The sequence below is a fragment of the Haliaeetus leucocephalus genome, unplaced genomic scaffold (assembly GCF_000737465.1).
Source record: "Haliaeetus leucocephalus isolate CR32 unplaced genomic scaffold, Haliaeetus_leucocephalus-4.0 Scaffold802, whole genome shotgun sequence".
NCBI classification, from domain to species: Eukaryota; Metazoa; Chordata; class Aves; order Accipitriformes; family Accipitridae; genus Haliaeetus; species Haliaeetus leucocephalus.
This window is the reverse complement of record NW_010973238.1, coordinates 5,100,842-5,122,134: the sequence shown is the minus strand read 5'-3', so window position 1 is coordinate 5,122,134 and position 21,293 is coordinate 5,100,842. Positions and strand designations below refer to the sequence as shown.

The following is a 21,293-nucleotide window of genomic DNA, read 5'->3' as shown; positions in this document are numbered from 1 at the left end:
GAGCCCGTGTCCGGGGTGGGGGTACGGCCCCAGCGGCGGCTTTGCCGCGGCTCTGTCTGGGCAACGTGTGCCCCTTTGCCCGTAGTACTGGGGAGTAAGGGAGAGGGGGAGCCGAGGGGTTCCCTCCCAATAACCGCCCCCCGCCCACGCCCCCCCTAAAAAAAAAGGCGAACAAAAGACCTTTTTGCTGGCACAGGAGCAATTCGTGCTTGCAGGGTGACCCAGGCGCACAAGCCAAGAGCAGGGGTCCCCTCACCAGCCGCCCCGCAGAGCCCTTCCCTTGCACAACCGGTGTCAGTCAGCGGTGCAGCAGAATTCCTACGGGCTGCCTGCTGTGGGAAGTACCCAGAACGAGGTGAGAAGGCAGTGCGAAGGGCAGGAGGCTCTGGGAGCTGTGAAATAAGGATCTGTACAGGAGCCATCCTAGAGAGCAGTTGTGCAAGAGCAGCTCCAGTTAGCACCCTTGCTGTAGGGATTCAACGTGCAGCTCTCATGGGGATTATGGACGTGAATCTGTAGTGCGGTGAAATTGCACTCGGAGAACTGCACAAATATTCCTAATGTCCCCATTTAACTTTCTCTATGACGTGGAAGAAGGATGTGGCTGACAGCATTTCTGAGGGCTTTCCTGTGTATGTGAGCTTTGTTTAAAAAAAAAAAAAAAAGGTCGCCATAAAAATGAAACAATTTCCGAATGGTTTTGTCCTCTTGAGGACCAAAATAAGGACTTGGTTGCTTCTTACCTGTCAAAGAATCATCCACAGTTTATTTGTTTTTCTTAGGATGAATCTCTTAGGATAGTGTTCTGCTATTACAAGTTTTCCCCAACTTTGATCTGCGTATTATCACACTTTTAATGTTATGTATAGAAATAGGGCTCTGACATTATTTAAGTGTTCACACTAGTTGTTTCACACCAAGTTCAGTCTTGGATTTGTGCAGGGCTATTGTGTTGTATAAGACAGTGGTAGAACATACCTGCTGCCTCATGTCAGTCACCCCGGCATCGAAGATCTAAAGCAAATGGAGCATAAAGACCAGAGAAAGCTGAAGTTTTCTGTATTTTAACGCAATAATTATTAATAAAATGTTGAGATAAAACAAATACGTTCTTATATTTGTAACACACATTTTTATACCTGTACATGTCAGCACAGAGTTCATGCGTGGTGGTTTGTGTGGCATTCTGCATTTCCTTTAATCTCTTACCTTTTGCTCTCACTGGATAATACAAAACTAGTTATTCTTGGGGACATCAATGCTCATTCTTCCTCCGTAAGGTATTTCTTCTACCTTTACAAATTAAATATTCACTTCATCTTCCACTTCAACTTTGAGGAAAGTCAGACAAACATTTAGACTGTGGAGCCATTCAGAGGTAACCTAGTAGAAAGCAGGTTTTGCATTATTTCTAGTTAAACTAAGCCTGAATACAGACAAGCAAATGTCCACATATTATTTCAGATTGTCTTTTAACTACGCTGAGGTTGATTGTGATCATGTGAGCATACTGCATCGAGACACAGTGGTTTAGCAAGGTGCCTTTACGTGAGTCACGGTAACCAGCAATTTTCGTTAGCCTTCTCCAGCTGTGATTCATGCATGGTGGCCTAAGCTAATGTTTTAGTATGAAAGAGGGCATAGACTTGGTGAGATGCAACAGCTCAGTTGACAGATGGTTTAACATATTACCATGTTAATGCAATCATTTGCAGCTATATGAACACATCTGCAGTGATCTGTGTAGAGTATACCAACTTGCTTTAGCATCCTATTGCTTTATAGGCATACCTTATACAAAGTGGATGCTGCTTTCTCATGCACATAGACCTTCAAACAAAAAGAAAATAATGAGCGAAAGGTCAATTTAATTCGCATTTACAATAAAGGTGGATAAAGGTTTCTAACAGAAATAGTGTTTGAGAGTGACTTATGTCATGTTCAGTTGCTATCTTATCACTTAACATAAATGTTCTTTATAGTGATAATATAAATGAGCCTGTTTAGGAAAAAAAAGGCTGATCAGGAAAAAAAGTAAAGAGTATTAGCTAGCAATAAAATCTGTCTTCCTGTCAAGTGACAGCTGTCACTAAAACCATCCTACACAGATACTTCCATCTAATACTGGTTTTCTTAAGACTTTATGCCACTTAAAAAAAAAAAAAAAAAGTACATGTATGGCCAAAGGCTTGGGCATGTCAATTCTTGCACCAGTCTGCCATACCTGAGGTTAAGTGCATATGGTAGCCTTTGTAGCATATGTGTTAATACACAGAAAATATATATTCCAGTTAATATTTGGCTTCAGTTGTATCTGCGTTCATGCTTATGAATTTATTTGTTCAATCCTTTTTTTTATATTGAACCATGGCAACTTTTGGTTAAGTATAAATGAAACAATGAAGTTGTCTCCAGGTTGGACACTTGCCAGCATAGATTAATTTTATGGCTTAATGTCACTGGGTATACTATGTTTATGATATTACAGCTGTTCCTATAACTGCTTCATCTTTTCATAAATAAGATATTAATTTCCTGAGTTTAAAGTAACTGGTCACAAAGATACCAAAATCTAATTTGGCTAGAAATCAGCTTGCTAAAACAAGTGATGTAATGAATGTGCTGTGGGCTTTATTCGTATTGGTGTGCATAATCTTTAATCACCTTAAAAAATATAAGCAATGAGTAGAGAATAAAACACTAAGCAAAGGTCTTTGGTTAGGCTGCCATTCTTCAGCCTTAGAAATGAGATCAAAGAGGGTGTTAAGAAAGAAAAATGAATCTTCTCTGCCCCTTGAAATGTTCTGTTCATCTTTTATTACTTGGTAGTAAGGAGGAATAGAAAGCTTGAATTAATTGCTTAATTAGAAAGATTTAGATGAAGTATTTTGTCAATATGTAAATATCTTTTGGAGAGGGAGAGATTGTTTCAGTCCTCATTTGGAATGGGACAGTTGAAATAGCTGTTTTGTAAATCTCCAGGTAATCAACTGCAAGAGAATTAAACCCACAAATTCAATAATGCGTATCATTCCTCTTTACAATTATTTTTCAGCTTAGACATTTATTGCAGTAATTCTGAGCCCCAGCTTTTCTTCTATTTAGTCTTAGCCTGTCTGCCACCATTAAAATCACACAGAAGAGCACTTGTAGAAGATCCTCTTCTCTTCGTGGTAGATCATAAGAGGTCTTTTGCTTACCTACGTCTGTTTGCACAGGTGCTGGTAAATTCCTGCTGTTTGTGTGGCCATTTCCAGAGCAGGACAGCTGCAAGGCAGGCATTCATCCTCCACCTTTGGAACTGAGATGCAGTCATTTACATGGCCTGCACTTGATACATGCTACATCCCAAAATGTTTTGCACAGCTAGACCTATTTATAAGGCAGGATTAAACTTTGCAGAGTTATTTTGTCCCTCTAAAGGACAGTTACTGACTTCAGAACATAGAGACAGAAGGATTCTCTCCCCATTTTCGCTCACATTTTTCATTTCTGTTCTTATTCTCAGTGGATTTTATTCATACTTCATTCATGCCAACACAATTTGTCTGTGTTGTTTAAAGGAGAAGTTTGAGGGAGAAATAAAATGAAGACTACTTTGCTTTAACAAGTATGAAAAAAATTAAGATAATTTACGAAGAAAACAGAAGATCAAGCAGGGTTTCAACTCTTGTATTCGATCAACTTCAGTGGGAATTGCGAGTATTCAGCTCTGGCCAAGTTTCAGAAAAGGCAGTGGAAGTGACTCTGCTCACTTAATAAACTTTGAATTGTGCTGTACAGATTTAACAGTAGTTGATGCATAGCTGCTTTACAGAATAGACAGCCTAGGGAAAGAGATAATTAGTATTTTTGGATGAAGCCTCTTTTGTGCCATTCAAGAAGTGTCAGTGTATCTACCTACGAGGAACTTTTTTGAAATCAAACATTCTTTGTCTGCAAGTAATTCCATTGAAATATCAGTTGAAAATTAGAACATAAATGTTTTTGAGAGGAAGACATCACAGAAAATAAAGCAAATTTCAAAACTGTAATACTTTAGAAGTAAGCATACTTTTAACTTGCTTTTGTCTTAACTTCAGCTATGCTGTGTTTGGAACTATAAAACTGTTTCTGTGTATGAAGACCTGTGAACTGCAGATTTCAGGTTGAAGGAGGGAAGACTGCTAGCCAGGATAAGTGAAAAGAGGTGATCAATAATGTAGGAAATAAAAAATGAAACATTATAAAACATCACCTGGTATTTCATAGTTATGTTTGTCAGAGAAAAATGTTTTTCTATAGGAGTCTTTAATAAAGTGAAAACGTGTCAGAAAAGGGTTGTGTCTTTTAGTAGTATCTCTCTGCATACAGTATAGATCCAGAGCAGACACTTAGAAGTTTCACTTATAAGCCTCATGATCTCCAAAGAGTGTAAAAATAGAACAAGAGATTAATTCCCTGAATACTAAAATCAGTGGGGCTGGGAAGTATTTTGTCCAATATTCAGATGTGTATAAATATCACAGTGTAAGCAGTGACTAATATAGTGTACTCTAAGAAGTGATCTTTCAAACTTACTGAATGACTGAAGTTTTCCCTGTTTGGTTACTTCCTAGCAAAACACCCAAATCTGGAAACTGACAGCGAAACTCCATTTTAGAAATATTATTCTCCCCAAGTAGTGGCATTGGCTTCCATGAGAGTTTCAGCAGAAGGGAAAGATATGGCAGAGCAAGGCAAATTCTCGATCCAAGCAATAATCACTGGTTGTTAAAACACTTACTTGGAAATTTATCTACCACATACAAAACTGTGATAGAAAATGTAGTCTTGAGATTTAGCATTTTCAATGTTGTCTTAGATTCACAGACAGCAGGAGATGTGTTCATTTTTGTTTTTCATTTGGAAAGTATTTGTTTATGAAATGGTAAAATAATATGAATACACAGTTGCCAGGAGGAGAAAAGATACCGGTAATGTATCTTTTCTGTCTTGGCTTGATTCAGGGACATCTGTGACTTCATAGACAGATCAGCCTTCAAAAAAAATCTCCTGCAATAGATTTGCAGCACCCTCTTACCATGTTCCTTGATTACAGCATATGTGTGAAAATCATAGTCTCATTTTTTTTGGTTATAAAGATGAAAAGTCATTTAGAAAATATGAAAATATCACTGTAAATTTCAGTACTTAAATGCTACCCAATAACTCTGCTTCTACACACATATATTTCCATATATGCATAATCTGAAGCCTGTGACTGATCATATTGAACTCAATGGTATGTTTATGGGATTAAGGCATCTTTACATTTGGGAATTCAAATTATTCTGCGGATAATTTGATAATTTTTCCTTCTTAAGCTGTATGCAAATTTTTTTACATGCTCCTGAGTCGTTATGTGTAGAAAAAAAATTGAAGTAATAGAGTTAATCCACAATTTCTGAGCCTTGGAACACTTGAGGAAGTCCCCCTCTATTTACTGCAGAAACAGCTGTCATTCAGCTGTGAGATTTAGAGCTGTGGAAACTGGAGGAAAGGAAAAGTATTCATTCCTAGCATATTAAAACAAAAAAGACGCTCTAGATCAAAATTCCTAGCTGAGTTTCTTGATTCCTGATGTCCTGAGAGAATTATTTTCAAATTAATTGTAATATGCAAACATATTGCTTGTACATGATAGTGATTTATGGTAATTGGAATACTGATGGGAAAAAATTCTTTTAGACTATTTAATGAGCACCTGTGAAATTATGGAATGCATGCATGAGCATCCCGAGTATTTGCCTGAGAGATTTTCTTTTCACAGCTATGAGATTTGGGCATCATTATTTAGATATAAATTGAGAGCCTCTTTCAAAAGGCAAGCAGGTACTTGGAACAAGTTCATGGGACAACTGATGTAAATAATTGCTCAACAGTGTAAATAAGGAGCTTACAATCTGGCTGTATTTTATTATTTATTAGTACTTATTATAATTTATTGATCTTGTTTCAAACAGTGAAGTTAAAAGTAAAATTAGTTTCTTTTTAGAAGAAGGAAGAAATACAGCACCATATGTTGTGCCAATGGAGCTCTGTCTGATACCGTGCTAATACATTCCTTCCAAGGCCTCTAGACATTTTACAACATTTTTAGCACCAATTTCTGCAGTAATGACTAACTTCTGCAGGACAGAAAATTACTTTCCTTGGGAGGATATGAAATGATCAGGAAAGGAAAGAGCCGACAATATCCAAGAAGCTATTGAGTTAGCAGGATTGTAATGCAAGAACAATTAATACGCTATGAGAAATAAATCAACTGGAACAATATGTAATTGCAGAAGAATGCAGAAAACATTCTTGTGGTCTTTTTATAGTACTGAAAATGTAAACACTACATGTCAGCAGATACAGCGTGCTAGTTTCTATCAAAACATGGATTTTCTCCTGTGTGTTTTTTGGCTGATGTCATCGGAAACATTGATAACTGATTCTGGTTTTGGTGGGAGGAATTATGAGCCTAGAGTATAAAAGAAAAGACTAAACCAAAGCTCACTGAAATGCCTGAAGTAAAGCTCCTTGTAATCAATCAGTTTATTGACTTTGGCAGTCTTTGAATCAATGTTTTAATACGAGGAACCAGTGTATATAAAGATGAATGGGTAAGCTGACATTAGAATGGGGGGGGTTGTTGTTGGTGGTTTTTTTTTTTCTTTTTAGCAATTGAGATTTTTAAAAAAGACTGTGAAAGAATTCATGTAATTACTTTTGTGTAGGTTTTTTCTTACACTTCCATTACCCTGTGCCTGTTTTACAATGGGTAAACTAAGACAAGAAGCAATTAAATCCACAATCAAACAGAAAGGGAATAAAGTTTCAACTCCCCAGTTTTATTTATGTATTCATTTTTTTGCATGTTCTGTATTTTTAATAGCATTGATTAGCTGGATGTATTTGTGCTTTATTCACTCAGTGGCCTTTCTCCAGAACAAATCTGAGAATCTCTAAGACCAAGGTCTAACACGCTCAATTCAAAAGAGTCTTTTCAGCGTATTAAGCTGAAGCTCAATCAGGAAAGATCCTGATCATACTTCACTTGTGCTGATTTCCAAAGGTGATGTTGATACTTTGTAGGCTTGGGCCTTAAAATGGATGCAGATTATGTTGCTTGGAAGTGTGCCTGTGGCTTCACAAGGGTGGAGGTAACAAATATTTTCCAGGAAAAAAATAAAAAACAACCTTGTAAATAGCTCCATGGTTGCTTGAACAAAATTAGCATAAAGGTGAATGTCGGAGCAAAAATTATTAAGGAAAAACGTTCTGATTAAGCTTATTTAATATACTGGCATGCCTACAACATTAATAGTATCTTTTTTTTTTTCCGATTTGTTCCGATGATGAAGGAATCATCTACATGCTGCAGGTCATATCTGTGTTCTTAAAGATGCTTTCATGTATGAAAGTCCAACTGAAATAGCAAATCTAACCTCCACAGACAAGTTTGATGCAGCCTTGGCCATTCATCTTTATAAAGGAGGCAGACTTCTGCAAGGTAATCCTTTTTCTATTTTGCAGTAAAAATACCTCTTAAAAAGGTACTGAAAGAGAAGAGAATGAATACGAACAGTTATAAATGTCTATAAATGTGTAAATCCACATGTAATGTAGTTATTATGTTTATCCACTTCAACAAATGTTCAGAAATGCTGAAAATCTTTCTCTGTGGGAGATCTGATCCAGAGAGGAGACAACTAAATAAATGTACTTTTAAAGCACATGGTGCATTTCATAATTAAGTACTTTAACTACATTAAGATAAGAGCATTATATTAACATTAAGATACTTTCAGCAAATGTGTTCTTTCAGAGGACAATGGCTTGGCTAAGTATAGCTGAGGTCAAATAGAAGAAAGCAGAGAGGCTAATTTGATTTTTCTGCTCACAAACGAGTCAGGGATTTTTGGACATGAAGTAACTTTGAGATGTTGTTCATGCCAGCTAAACTGTAGGAGACAGGATGTTATCAGACAAATAATAAAATTTTCTATTGTATCTAGCCATGTAGAACAAAATTTTAGCCTGCCATTAATGCTACGCTAGAAGCAGTGGCTTTCAAAATTACAGACACTGTCACCTACTGAAATTGCAAGTGCGTATCCATTTTTGAGATCACCTTTGTATTGTACAAATCTATTAACTTGGACAAAGGCACATAATTTGATACTTTCATCAGATCTCAGTATAAGTTGTGTTGTGCTAGTTTTCAGACTTCAGAAGTCCCCCCACAATTTGTGCTGGTGGGTTTTCAGAAAGCCTGAATTATTATGCCTGGCATGCTTTTTGTTTGTTCTTTCATTTAGTAATGAGGAAACTAGCAATGCTAATAAATCCTCATCTTACCGCTTACTTCATTTTCAAATATAAATGTGAAGCATATAGTATGTTTTCTATCTTTATCAACATATTTATTTCGTTCCCCATTTGCTTTAAGATTTCCTTATTTGCTTGGTTTTAACCAGGAGTTTTGAGAGTTCACTGAATTTAACCTGTCATTTCCCCTCTATGCCCTAAGACACTGTGGGTAGCTATAGAAAGTGTCACCAATAGTTTTCACAGCCATGAACATTCAAGGTCAGTTATATTATCTCTCAAAAGGAAGAAGCTCCATCAACACAGTAAGCTCTACTGCCCTGCTTGTTGGTCCAGTGCTGAGGACAGTGTTGTCTACTGAGTCCTTGATCCCTCTCCCCTTCCATCTGATAGCAAAAAGAAAAAACAAAGCATATTTTCTGCCTTTCTTGATACACAGTGTGTAGTGGCAATATAGCCTAACTGCTTATTCTTGTTCACCATCAGAAGGAAACCTTGGCTTTATCTGTTACAGCTAACAGAAATCCACAAAATTCATAAAACTGGTCACCTTAATGACAGGTTTTGTAGACTGTCTTACTGGAGACTGTGTCTTTTGCAAAACTGCAGTCCCATTTGGAATTTAAAACTATGTTCTGCATGTAGTAATTAGCCACCATGAGGTTATTATTTGTTAGCTTAATGTGGTGTAAAACTGACCACTTAATTGGTTTCAGTTCTGGAACAATCAAGAGATTGTTGTCTGCTATCTTGATTAGTTTAAGGGGAGAACATTACTGGTAACTTGTCAGTTACTAAAAATAACCTGACTCCAAGAAAAGAAATACTATTAGAAAGGAATCTTGCACTACTATTGGCTTTTGTATTTTCATCTAAGTAGTCTTTGGCTTTGTCCTTGTAAGTCTAGCTGCTGTTAGCATAGAAGTGCTATACTACTATGTTTTGGTGGCTTTACCCTTCCACAAATATGAATTTATTCTGATGCCATGTATCAAAACTAGGCTTTTACCAGAGTGAAGACACCACTAGGATATATATATGATTTTGTTGATACTCTAAAATTTGAATGTTGATAATATCGTGTGCACATATTGTCCCACAGCCAACATGCCTTCCTCTTCTCTTACTGTTCTGAGCACTGTAAGGCATCCTAAACCAACTTTCATAACTTGGGTGATTACAGAAGGTCTCGGAACAACCAATTATAAACACAGATCCATCTTTTGGGATGGAATTAGGTAAAACAATGGTTTTGTTGCAGGTTAACATATACTGCCATATTTAATTTGGTGACCTTTTCCAATGGTGTGGCTCTGTCTACATTTTTTATAGCAGTAAAATCGGCTTCAGAAGTCAATATTTAAAAAAAAAAAAATTAATAATTTCAGTAACTGACTTTGCAGGATGGTCACCTAAACAACTGTATTGGAATCCTTGAGGGGGCAGTGAATGAGTGGCTGAGGTTAGATACCTGCCACCAAATTTTGCAATACTGCATCTTATTAAAATGTGAATAACATTTAAAATATATATGCTGTTTGATGGGCTGCCAAGTGTAGAAACTAATTCATTATTTTTACTAAGCATGGAAGAGGCAAAGAAAATCTCATAGCTACACAAAGACTGACATGCCATGAAAATGCATAGTTATTCTATGAGTTTTTTCAGTGCCCAAACCATAAAAATTCAAGTTTCTTCAGGTTTCTTTTTCAAAGTCTTTTGCTTATGTATGTGATACAGTATTATCAATATACTTTTTCACTCTTAATGTCCCCTTCTAGTCATTACCTTGACATGTTGGTCAACTTCTCATCGTAGTCATTGCTTTGCAGGCAGCAGAATTCCTTTTGGAATCATCTTTGGTGGGACAGATGTAAATGAAGATATCAAATGTGAAGAGAAACGTCGGGTAATGGGAGCAGTGCTAGGAGAAGCCAGGTAAAAGCACGTGTGGAGGGCTTATGACAGGACATTGCATTTTTGTAATGGCAGATCTTTTAGGAACTGTTACATAAATGCTTGAAATCACTGGGAGATGTGTAGGTCAATGGACAATGGATAGACTACTTGAAATGCCTATGATCTCTACATACTATTTTATGATTCAGTGACAGAAGTAGAACAGTTTCTTCATAAAATATAGTCTGTATGCAGTCTATTCATTTTATATTTCCCCTGTTACAATCATTTTATCGTATTCGTCCATGTAAGAGTTGGCAGAGGTAGTGCTGAAACTTGGTCTCTTGGGCTGTGAATTTTCAAAAAGACTCAAATCCCATTAAAAGCTAATGAAATCTGTGCTCTTGCTAACTAATCCTGTGCTTTGTCTACTGAATCATAACTGTTTTCTAGAATAATAGAACTATGCATGTGATGAGGATATAAAATACTAAGGCAGGTGAAAGAAATGAGAAGAATAATAGCAAGAATACTTAACCTGGGATTTGGCAGCATATTGCTCTGTAGAATAATCTACTTTACGGGTAGACGTTATAAAGACAGCCTTTGACAGTTAGTATAACTGTGGACTGTAGCAACTTGACTGTGGTTTATTTAATGTGTTTGTAATGGATACAATTTTATGCAATCACGTTTTAATTTCTTACCAGAATTATTTTAGACTGTTTATATTTGCAGAGATTTAGGTAAAGAAAAGCACATGTAAGTGTCTCCAACAACATCCATACATTTCTCATTTATACAGAACTATCCTGGCCATGAAATGACTGATACATGGTATTTAAATAGTGAATCTTTAGTAGTGGAGGTGAGTTAGTGGTGGAGGTATAATTATTTAAATAGCAAATCTTTGTTAGCAGTGGAGGTATGAATATTCTCATTAAATCTTATTGTAGTAATATTATGAGCCTAAGCATGGTTGGACCTCATTTGCCAAGGCCCTGTGCCAGAAGTGCTAAATGTCGCTCCAAGTTGGGGTTTTTTTAAACCTCTGTTTTTTAGTAAATTCTGGTTTATGTTACATGCATTCAAACATATAAAATATTCTGTATTGGAACTAACATATCTTATGCACTTAGAGACCAAGGTGCCCAGCAGTTTGACTTAAGTGAGACGACAACTAAAAATAACTAGTATTTGTCCTGTTGGATCACAGAATCAAACCTGTTCTCAGAGGCCTTGCATTTAGCTTGTTCACAGAGTGCTTGATTGAAAAGCAGGTGACTCAACTATAAAGAACTTTTGTTCTTTTTTTCCTGCTAATGCAATCCTTTCTCTAGATACATGAACAAAGCAGCAGAGACTGAAAAAATTCTTTAAGCCAAGTCTCTCAGTTTCTTTAGGTGAATTGACAAGGGAGTATTTTCAAGGTGTTTTAAAGTCTGAAAAGTTGTAGTGATATGTCAGTGTAGTCATCAAATGTACTTCAAGAACTGATCAGAAATCAGAGAAGATTACTAAAACCCAAAAAGATTTTTGCAGCATTTCTCATTGTTTCAACATCCCCAGAAAAGAAGTTTCCTTCTGCTTGATCCAAAGGTCTGTTGACTTCAACAGTGTTTCATCACATCCATGGTGGGCCAGTAAGCCCTTTTCTTACTGGAAACTAAAGCGTTTTATGTATGTAAAGCTTCTGATGGACTAAATTAATTTAATAGATAGCTTAAGTCTTACCAAGATAGAGGCTAAGGTTGTCACTTGATGTGTAGGCAGCGTAATAGCTCACTGATGGCGGGGATGGCTCTATTGCTGCCTCTCTTCCTCTTCTTTTCCTTTCTCTTGCTTATGGCTGTGTGATCCCCCCTTCCCTGTGCCAGGATTGGACTGCTTTCTGAGCAGGTTTAACTCACTAAATGGCATAAAATTAGCTTTTTTTTTTTCTGGGTTAGTTTTCTACCCCTTTAATAAGAAAAGTCAGCTTGTGGAAGGATACAACAAGGGTGTCTTTTTGGTGGCAGTAAGTTGCTACAGCAGGTCACTCAGCCTCATGGAACGATATGTGCCTGAGCTTCTGTTGGCTTGAGTACTCTGAAAAGTCATCACTCCAGAATTGAGCTCTGCATAAGCGAAGGGGTCCCCGAGTGTACAAGGTGAGATAAAATTTAAGCATCTGGAATGTCTTATCAAATCCAGATGTACTGCTTGCATACTTACTCTAGGAGAGCTTAAATACCTTGCTGAACAGAGCTTGCTCAGGATACAATCTCCATTCATTCATCACAGCATTCTAGGTAAGACAGATAACTACAGTGGTTCAGATACAGCAGTATGGATTTTGGTTCATGTTAGCAATGAGGAAATGCATACAGAATCTGCAGCAGGCTTATATCTCGTAGTTTTATCTTTGCTAATACCACTATATGTTCTAGGTATTATTAGCTAACTTAACGCTGGCATAGATATGCTGTTCTGTCTGTAGTGCCTTATAAAATGTGGTAGGTAAACAGATTTTAAAGACAGCACTTAATCACACTCATTGAAAAATCATTAGGAGATGTTCTCATGTCTAAGTGTGACTTGTAGTTGTAAAGCAACTTAAGGCCCCGTTCAAGACAAAATTTATATACTTGTTTACTTTTGTTATCAAATAATCAGAAGTTATTCTTTAAACAGGTCTGAAGGAAGAAAGATACCTAATGTGTCAGTTAAATTTCAGCACTGCGCAAAATAAAAAGTATATAAAACCAGAAACTGAGTGTGTTCTTTTGATCCAGTTCTGTGTTTAAAATATGATCTGTCACAAATATAGCTAATATAGCTTATGCAAAACCTGTGCTTTACTGAATGTTTTTTTAATGATAATTTAGTTAGGAACTTAAAGTATAGTTTAGTAGCTTGGATTTCCTATGATGTTTCAAAATATATTAGTGCATCCTTATGTAGTTCATAATATTTTCTCTGCTACAGTAAAAGTAATTTGGTTTTCTAGAAGTTATTCTGAATGGATCTCTTCTCCAGTATTATCACTAGTATTATTCATTGTATAGTTATTAAAAGAAACATTGATTTTTTTTTCTTTATTGATTGCAGGGTTCTAAGCAGAAGATATCATGAATTGTAGATTACTTGTCCAGTACAATATACCACCACATTCCATAAAACAAAGTATTGAATACTGTCTAGCTTTATAATGAGTGTTTCATTTTTAATCAAATTCCTCTAAACCATCTAAATGGTGGTTGTACTCCTCTAGGGTATTTTTTTCTATTGAACAGTATTTTGTAGACTTAGGAGCAACAGTTTTTTTCTGCTTGTTAATGTGATGTATTGAAAGTATAATTGCAAAAACTGGAAAGGGACCATGTGCAACTTAACAAAACAAGCATTTGCAAAGGTTTTAATAACCTTAAAGCTGTCAAGTTGTATATGTGAAATTCACTGTAGTACCATAAAGCAGATACTACAAAACAAATATATGGGAATAAGGTTTGTTTCAACAAACAAAAGTAGGATTTATAATTCAGCATTTACGTGACTTCTAATGAATGACTGTGATTTCATGTCCTCAAATTATAAAATCTCTAATGGAAAAGTACTGTTTTGGTTGTGACTTAGCAATATGCTTCATCTCTAACCATTGAGATATCGTAGGGTTGGCTCAGGACAGAAACATTACATTAATTCTATGAAAAAGAAACACCGAATCATAAGCATAATATGTGATAACCCCTGTTTTATATTCAGTATCTATAAAAACAATTTTAAAAAAGGAATTTTGCTGAGCAGACACATTATGTCTCATATGAAGGAGGTGTTCAAACATTTCTATTCCGCAGGACTGATAGTCTTCAGAAATGGTCCCATTTGTGGTTCCAGTTAACACTCAAGTTCCATTTAAGAACAGTCAAAGCATGTGTTTATATTTCATCACAACTTAAAAGCTATATTAAAGCCCAGCATGTTCTTAAGATCTCTTCTGAACCGGGATTCTTTATTAACTCTGACTCCATAAAAATATCTCATATGACTTCTTGGTATTACATCAAGCTCCCAGTAAGATTAACTTGTTTAGCTAGTACATTTAGAAATCAGACTTCTGTGGCTGAAGTCTCTCTGTAATGAGACACCCAAAAATGAAAACTGTTTATATCAATGCTGCTTTTAAATGGTTCTGACATAACTCTTCTGTTATGTGGAATGATAGTGTACTACATACATTTCTGAAAGGCACATAAGTAGAAGTCCAGATGAGCCATTATAAACAGCCCTAAGGGAAAAAGTAGAAGTAAGCTTGGGAATAGGATTCTCTTCTTCCTCCCAGATGAAAACCCTAGCTGTTAAGTTATTCAAGTACACTTTTGTTTGCTTGTTCTTACTTTGGTGTCATGATTTATATATATTACAGAGGAGGAGTAGATGTTGTTCACATACTGTTCTACAGTTCATTCATTTAAATGCCCTTCTCATAACAAAGAAAAGTCTTAACCAGAGAACAGTCAAAATGCCCTTCTATCAGTATTATGTCTGGCTAGTGTAACTGTCTCTTTGCCTGAAATGACGGCTGTGGTAAATCTCATTTCTGGGCACCCAATTCTTCCCTATTTATTATAAAGGAATATCAGGTGTCTAACTCAGCACTGCAAATTTCATCTCCACTGCAGATGCTTAACATTCAGAGCTACAGAGCTGAGTGTCCCAAGTCGGTGAGATTCCAGAGCTGAAGCCCAATGACTGGATCATCTTTCTTCTTTTTTAGTTTATTTAATTCTGATAATTTTCCTGAAGAATACCATTTTGGTCTCTCAGATGTTTGTTTCTCATTGACAGCTTTGACTAAGAAATAAGGAGAGAACATTGGGGAAAGTTTTTAAAAAAAATCCATCCACTCATTTGAATTAAACTCAGTTGCAATGAGTTGCAAATAGTGGGACTGGGTATTGTCAAATAACAATAGTATGAAAGTAACTGGACTTAAGATCCCTTCTTACCTAAGCCTCTGGTTGCGAAGAGGGCTATTGCAACTTGCAGTGATGTAGAAACAGGAAATGCTAACTCAGTACTGGAGCTGTATATATTAATCTAGATAAAGTGGGGGATGTTCCCATTATCTGGGTTTTCGCTTACTTTAAGAAGTCCTCACTTTAGCTCCCCAAGAGCTCTAAGTTGTAAAGCCTGAAGAGATACCATTTGCTTTACCACTGTTTTCTGGTAAAACAAAGAGAAAGCCTGCTTTCTGTCTTTCCATCTATAATCATTTTTATAAGCCTCTGCTCTTTGTGCTTACAAAGATTTTTTTCTGAAGTACACTTCTGTTTTTATGTTTAAACACTTTAAGCAGATGATCCCAACTATTTTTGTCCATTTAACTAGATTTGCAGTGGCTTTTACGATGAAAATGAAGGAACTGGCAGCAGCAGAGTGGGTAAGTTTACATGATGATGGTGATGCTTATAGTATTATCAACTATGCATTCTCCTAAAACGTTTTCTAAATGCTAGAGAATTGTAATAATCTTCATATTCTCTATTCCTCTTTTTCCTTTCAGAGAAAGCATTTCATATTTATGTATTTCGACAGGTCAAATAGATCTGGCATTTAAAAGCTGTTTAATATTTGAGAAGAGTATCCAGCAGTTTAGGAAGTGCTTCTCTGTAACATTTAAAACTAATCATTGCTGTTGTTATTGAGTCTCTTCTGATGCCATATGCATATATTGTTTCTTTTTGCATCATTTAATAAACTTTATGTTGCCAAAATTCCACTAAACAGCTTTACTTACAATAAAGAACTTGGAAGAATAATTTGAAAATACTTGTTTTGTCAACACTGGAAGTAGAATGAACTTCTTAAGGTGAACTGCAGAGCTAAAATTGAAGTTATGCTAAGCCCAGCAATATGTGATATACAGCCCTGTTGACCAGGCCTTGAGGGATATGTAGCACATAAATAGCACTTAACTTTGTTAAAACTCATCTCTCCTCCTGAAAATAAAACAAAACACACTGTGCTGAATGATATATGGAAAAATACTGAATTAAATTATTTTCATCCGACAGTATAGTGGTTAAATAAATTTGGCAATGTATTTTAAGGAGATTTTTTAGCCAGCAAAGAACTGGCAGTAATAATGGTTGGTTCTCTTTTCTTCATTTAGTAGGCACCATTGCATTTGCTGTGTCACAAGTCTACTACAGACATTCAGTGCAATTATTTTTAGTATCTGATGCTCCTGTTTGAAAATAGTCTGGGTCAACATTTTCACCCTTACATGGTTGAGTTGATGGCAGACTGCCAGTGGAGAAAATTGAGACAAATCCTTGAAGTAGACAGTCCTCAATCCTGGTTTCTGAAGAGCGGCATAAGACAATAAAGAGCTGCCAGTCATTTGAGTACAAGGAGTGCTTTTGGGTCATGTCAGGCTGCACTGGTAACCTGTGAAAAACTCCACACCAGACGGCAGGGCTTGCTGATCCAGCTCGATGGCCCAGCTGATTTTCTGTGCAACGTTAGCTTTCCAACTAACTTGTTGGCTAAAGACTTGTACTGGATTACAGAGAGCTTCACTGAGCACCAGATCCAGTGAAGGGTAAGAAGTAAGGGATAAAAAGACCAAGGCAGGACCACCCTCTTCCAGCTGCAGTGAGCTGTTAGCTGCCCTCACCTTATCTTGTGAAACATCAGCTGAAGTTGAACAATAAATGCAAGAAGTAGAAACTAACTGCTTGGTATCTCTTCAGTTCTAATTTGCATCATAATATGATCATTAAAACGCCCTTGCCTAAAAAAAAAAAATCACTTAGAGGTGGAGCTTGCACAACAGAACAATTTAAAACTCAATACTTTGTTTCAGCATGAATTGATTTTTTTTTAAATCTATTTCCATTAAAAGTATATATGAGCAGACATAGGAGCTGGTATTTACATTACAAATATAATTTGGTTTTAGTAGTTACTACAGTGAACATCATGATAGGTAAACATGAAGGGGCACAGCTTCTGTCATAGATCTTACGCAAGAAAAAGACAAAAGTAACGGAGTATAAGGAGAAGAAACAAATTTAAACTTTGAAATAATTTTGAAATCAGTACCTCAAATGTTTTTAAGTACTTAACTTTGATTTTACCTAAACACCTTTGTGCTGCGGGCCTATGAGACTCACTCAGTGTTTTGGAGAAAGTCTGTGGCAGACAGGGAATTGGAGGCAAGTCTGTCAAGTCCTAAAATGAAATACCACCTGCTAACCTGTGTCTTAAATGCTGGGGGTTTGAGTTCTTTTTCCAGCTGTATCATCATATACAGGGTAAGAGCAAATGTGACACATTTACTTTCAGACAGTGAAGAATATGAATACATCTTTCCATACGTAGGTCACAGAATATTAACACTTTTTACATATTAACTCACACTAATGTGAACTGCATTATTCCTCTAACGTGTGCTTTATTAGTTAGTCAATTAAGAATTTAAATTACGAACATGTAAGCAATTGCACTGTGCTCAAGGGCTGTATCTTCCAACAAATTCTTTTCTAGTACGTTAGATAAATTATCTTTAATTATGCAGCACATAATACAGCATTTGTAATAATCTGTATTCCAAGTAAGTTTGAAATACTGTAAAAGATCTTGTGCTTACAGTCAGTGTTTTATTTCAGTAGTGTAAAACTGGTGCATAAGAATTACATAAGCCGGTTTTATTAGCATTCAATTTCATTTTTCCATTCTCCTCAAGACAATTTAAAATAAAGAACATAACAGAAAATTGATCTATAAAGTGTGAATACATCTGTATGCCCTGTTCCACAGTATTCCTGCTATTTTCTACTTGATGATCCAAGCCCCAGCAGGATTATACTCACTGTAAGCCATTAAAGGTCCAGCAGAGCATGAAACCAGATCCTTAACTTAAGCTTATTTTTGAAACTTAGTGGTTTTAGGGAACAAAAACCCTATCTTCACCCACCAGAGTTTGAGGCAGAGCTATGCGCTATGTCAGCTATGGAGGCAAGGCTGGCTTAAGCTGCCCTCTGCCCCATCTGCTTTTTTCCACCTTCTGTTTTGTTGCATATATGTGCATCTAGCACTGAATTTCAGCTATCCCACTTGTCCTGCAAATTTAAATTCTGAGGTTGGCCTCCAGCTTGCAATGCTGTCTCCATTGTTTGCAAGGCTTTTTTTAGGATTGGAAGATCCAATGCTATTTGAAATGCTACTTATTCATAGATAAGAGTAGACCTGAGAAATGTTAAGTAATAAAATAACCTATTAAACCATTTTTTCTTATTTTTAATTGCTTTGAACACAAAAGTTCATATAGCTTTTGAAAGATAAAGTCCATAGAATATCCCTAGTCTTCCACTGTAGCATAAACAGTGTTATTTTTTCCCCTCACTTCATTTATGTGTGGATTTGCTGCTTCTTCGTGTAGATTTTGTGACTTAGTTAATTCACTCTGATTCTCAGAAACCGCCTCCTTCCCATCTGTGAACTGCTTGTTGATGACTATTCACTTTTTATGACCTCTTTTCTATCCATTTCTTTTTCCAGTTCATTTTTAATAACTAAAATAGACTGTTACGACTGGGCAGTGGACTGGAGGGGCAGTCACATAGGAGTGATAGGGGAAAACCAAAAAGTTTGCAAGTAAAAAAAATTAAAAAATCACTTCCTTGGCTTCTTATCTCCTGAGCTGTCTGGCGCGGGACTTGGTTGCTTAACAGTTTGTTTCTGCATTAATTCTTGTTCTCCTAATACAATTCTCTTCCTGCCTTCAAGTCATTATCCTGCAGGTGTGATTTCACAATCTGCTAAGGATGGGGAGGGGGTGGGAGAGGAGAAGGGAAGACTAATGTGCAGCTTGACATGATGCACTGGTATACGGGATGCTCTGCCTTGGCTAACTCTGTTATTCCAACAACTTTCCACATTAAGAGGCAAGTCTGCATAGCAATATTTAGCTTGAAGAGTTCAGTGTATTAGCAGTGTATCCTAGCATTCAAAAGTGGAATGGTTGGAGGGGAAACTTAGTAGCCCTTTTTCCATCTGCACTTCAGAAAGAGCCATGACAGGCAAATAGTCAACGACTCGGAGAGTTGCAGCCTGCTAGGACTGTGCCTCTCTACGTAATGAAATCAGCACCGAAGAGGAGGAGGCAAGATTCAGTCTCAAGATAGCAAAGACTGGTGCTCTAAAGAAGGTTGTGCATTTCTGGACACTATGATTAAGCGATAGCATTAGGTGAAATTCGTGAAGGAATATAATATCAAACTGGAACATTCAAGGTTATATTGAGCAAATCTATTGGAGATTACACCGGTTGAGTAATACCCTCCTTAGCTTACTCCTTTACAGGTATTGCAACCAGTGCTTTTAGAACACCTAGGAATTGTCTGAACACAAAGTTTTACACAAATACTTTGAGCTCAAAAAACTCTGCTTGTTTGCTGGGGAGTGGTGGTGTTGGTTTTTTGGGTTTGGGTTTGGTTTTGGTTTTTTCAGTGTGGAAACATCACCAAGAATATTTCAATGTTTTCGTGAAAAAAATATGTATTCCACAAATTCATGGTTGAAGTTATAGAAAGATATTGAAATAGGAACTTGCTTATTTAATCACCTAAATTAAAGAATTAGCATAGCAGCACTTCAGGAGTAACTTTGGAAGTGTAGTAATTACCTCTTTTGCTATAGCTGTTTTAAAATGATTTCTTACGCAATTTTTATTTGGGAATATTCTGCTACTGGCCAGTTTTCCCATATAGACAAGTCTACATATATTTTACAGCAATTTTTGAAAAGGTTAGAGGTAAATGGGTTTGTTTCATGCCTGATGTGTTTAAAAATTCTATTATGGATGAATGTAGACTGTGATTTCGAAACCAGCTATAATTTTTCCTTTAAGACTAACATATTTTGGGAACTAGGGCTGTTCTGTAGTGGAAAATCTTTCTATTCTAGGAAAATATTTTAATTTTCTATGCAGTAAGCAGGTTAATGATTATGAGAAAGGATACAGAGATAAACTAAAAGATATGTTTGTACTAACTTGGAAATTGTGTTAATTGCAAAATTGATTCATTGTTACTGTAAGTGCTCATAGTAAATGTAATTTACATTGCTGACTTGGCTTTTGGTGTTACTTAAATGTATCTTTCTAACAGTCTGTTTTGATTTTTAACAGTCAAAAGAAAATTACGCTGATGTGCATTTTGCTATACTGGTTGGGTTTTTTTGAAGAGTGAACAGATCTTTTATGGTGAACTATGAAAGTTACTTTTCTTCTCCTTCTCTTTAAAGCCAGATGCTAGGCAGAAAATATATGTCCAAACTCAAGGTGAGATACTAAGGCATTCAATTTATTTGAATCAAGTGTTTGGTACCTGTATGTTTATGTATCTACCTTCTTTGCCCCGGAAATATTTTGCTGAAATGGGTATGGGATTTGAAGTCCTGGCTCCACTGAAGTTGAGCTTTTTGCCATTGACATTAATTGAGGCAGTATTTCAGTCTCTTAGCTTAAATTTTCAACTCATTTGGTGCTTTTATAAAAAGTTGTCCCAGATTCTTTACAGTAGGAATCTGAAAGATAAGGTAATATGTAAGGTAACACCGAGCTTTCTCCAGAGCATACGGAAGTTTTGATGCTGAATGATTATTCTCTGAAACTCCAAATTCCTTTAAATGCTTTAAGTTGAGTTCCCAGCATAATGACACCCAACAAGTATCTAATCCAAAATATAATACTTAAGTGAGTAGTCTAGGGAACACTCAACTCAGCATTTTAGATGTGATTACTTAAGCTACAGCACCTGATTTTATTTATCTAAAAACAACTGTCTGCAGATTCCAAAACTCATTCCTGTTATGTTGAAATAACTCATTGTGAGGTCTATTTAGCCCATATTTAGTCTATGTTTAAGCCTCTTGTGGGGTAATAGTTAACTAAGAGATTAAATACATTTATAAAATAGTTTCATTAGTAAAATAATTAATCTTTAACATAAGGCAAAACAAATTAATATTCATTTTAGATTATATTTAATTTTGATAAAATTTTAATT

At 36.2% G+C, this 21,293-nt stretch overlaps 1 protein-coding gene across 1 annotated transcript in view; it reads left to right on the top strand.

Moving 5' to 3' along the window:
• Positions 1–21,293, top strand: part of GLT1D1 (glycosyltransferase 1 domain containing 1) — a 55,837-nt gene that overhangs the window by 560 nt on the left and 33,984 nt on the right. The window contains exons 2-5 of the mRNA XM_010581743.1: positions 7,371–7,519; positions 10,170–10,275; positions 15,607–15,658; positions 20,530–20,566. Of these exons, the coding sequence (XP_010580045.1) occupies positions 7,371–7,519; positions 10,170–10,275; positions 15,607–15,658; positions 20,530–20,566 (344 nt within the window). The remainder of the gene's footprint in view (positions 1–7,370; positions 7,520–10,169; positions 10,276–15,606; positions 15,659–20,529; positions 20,567–21,293) is intronic.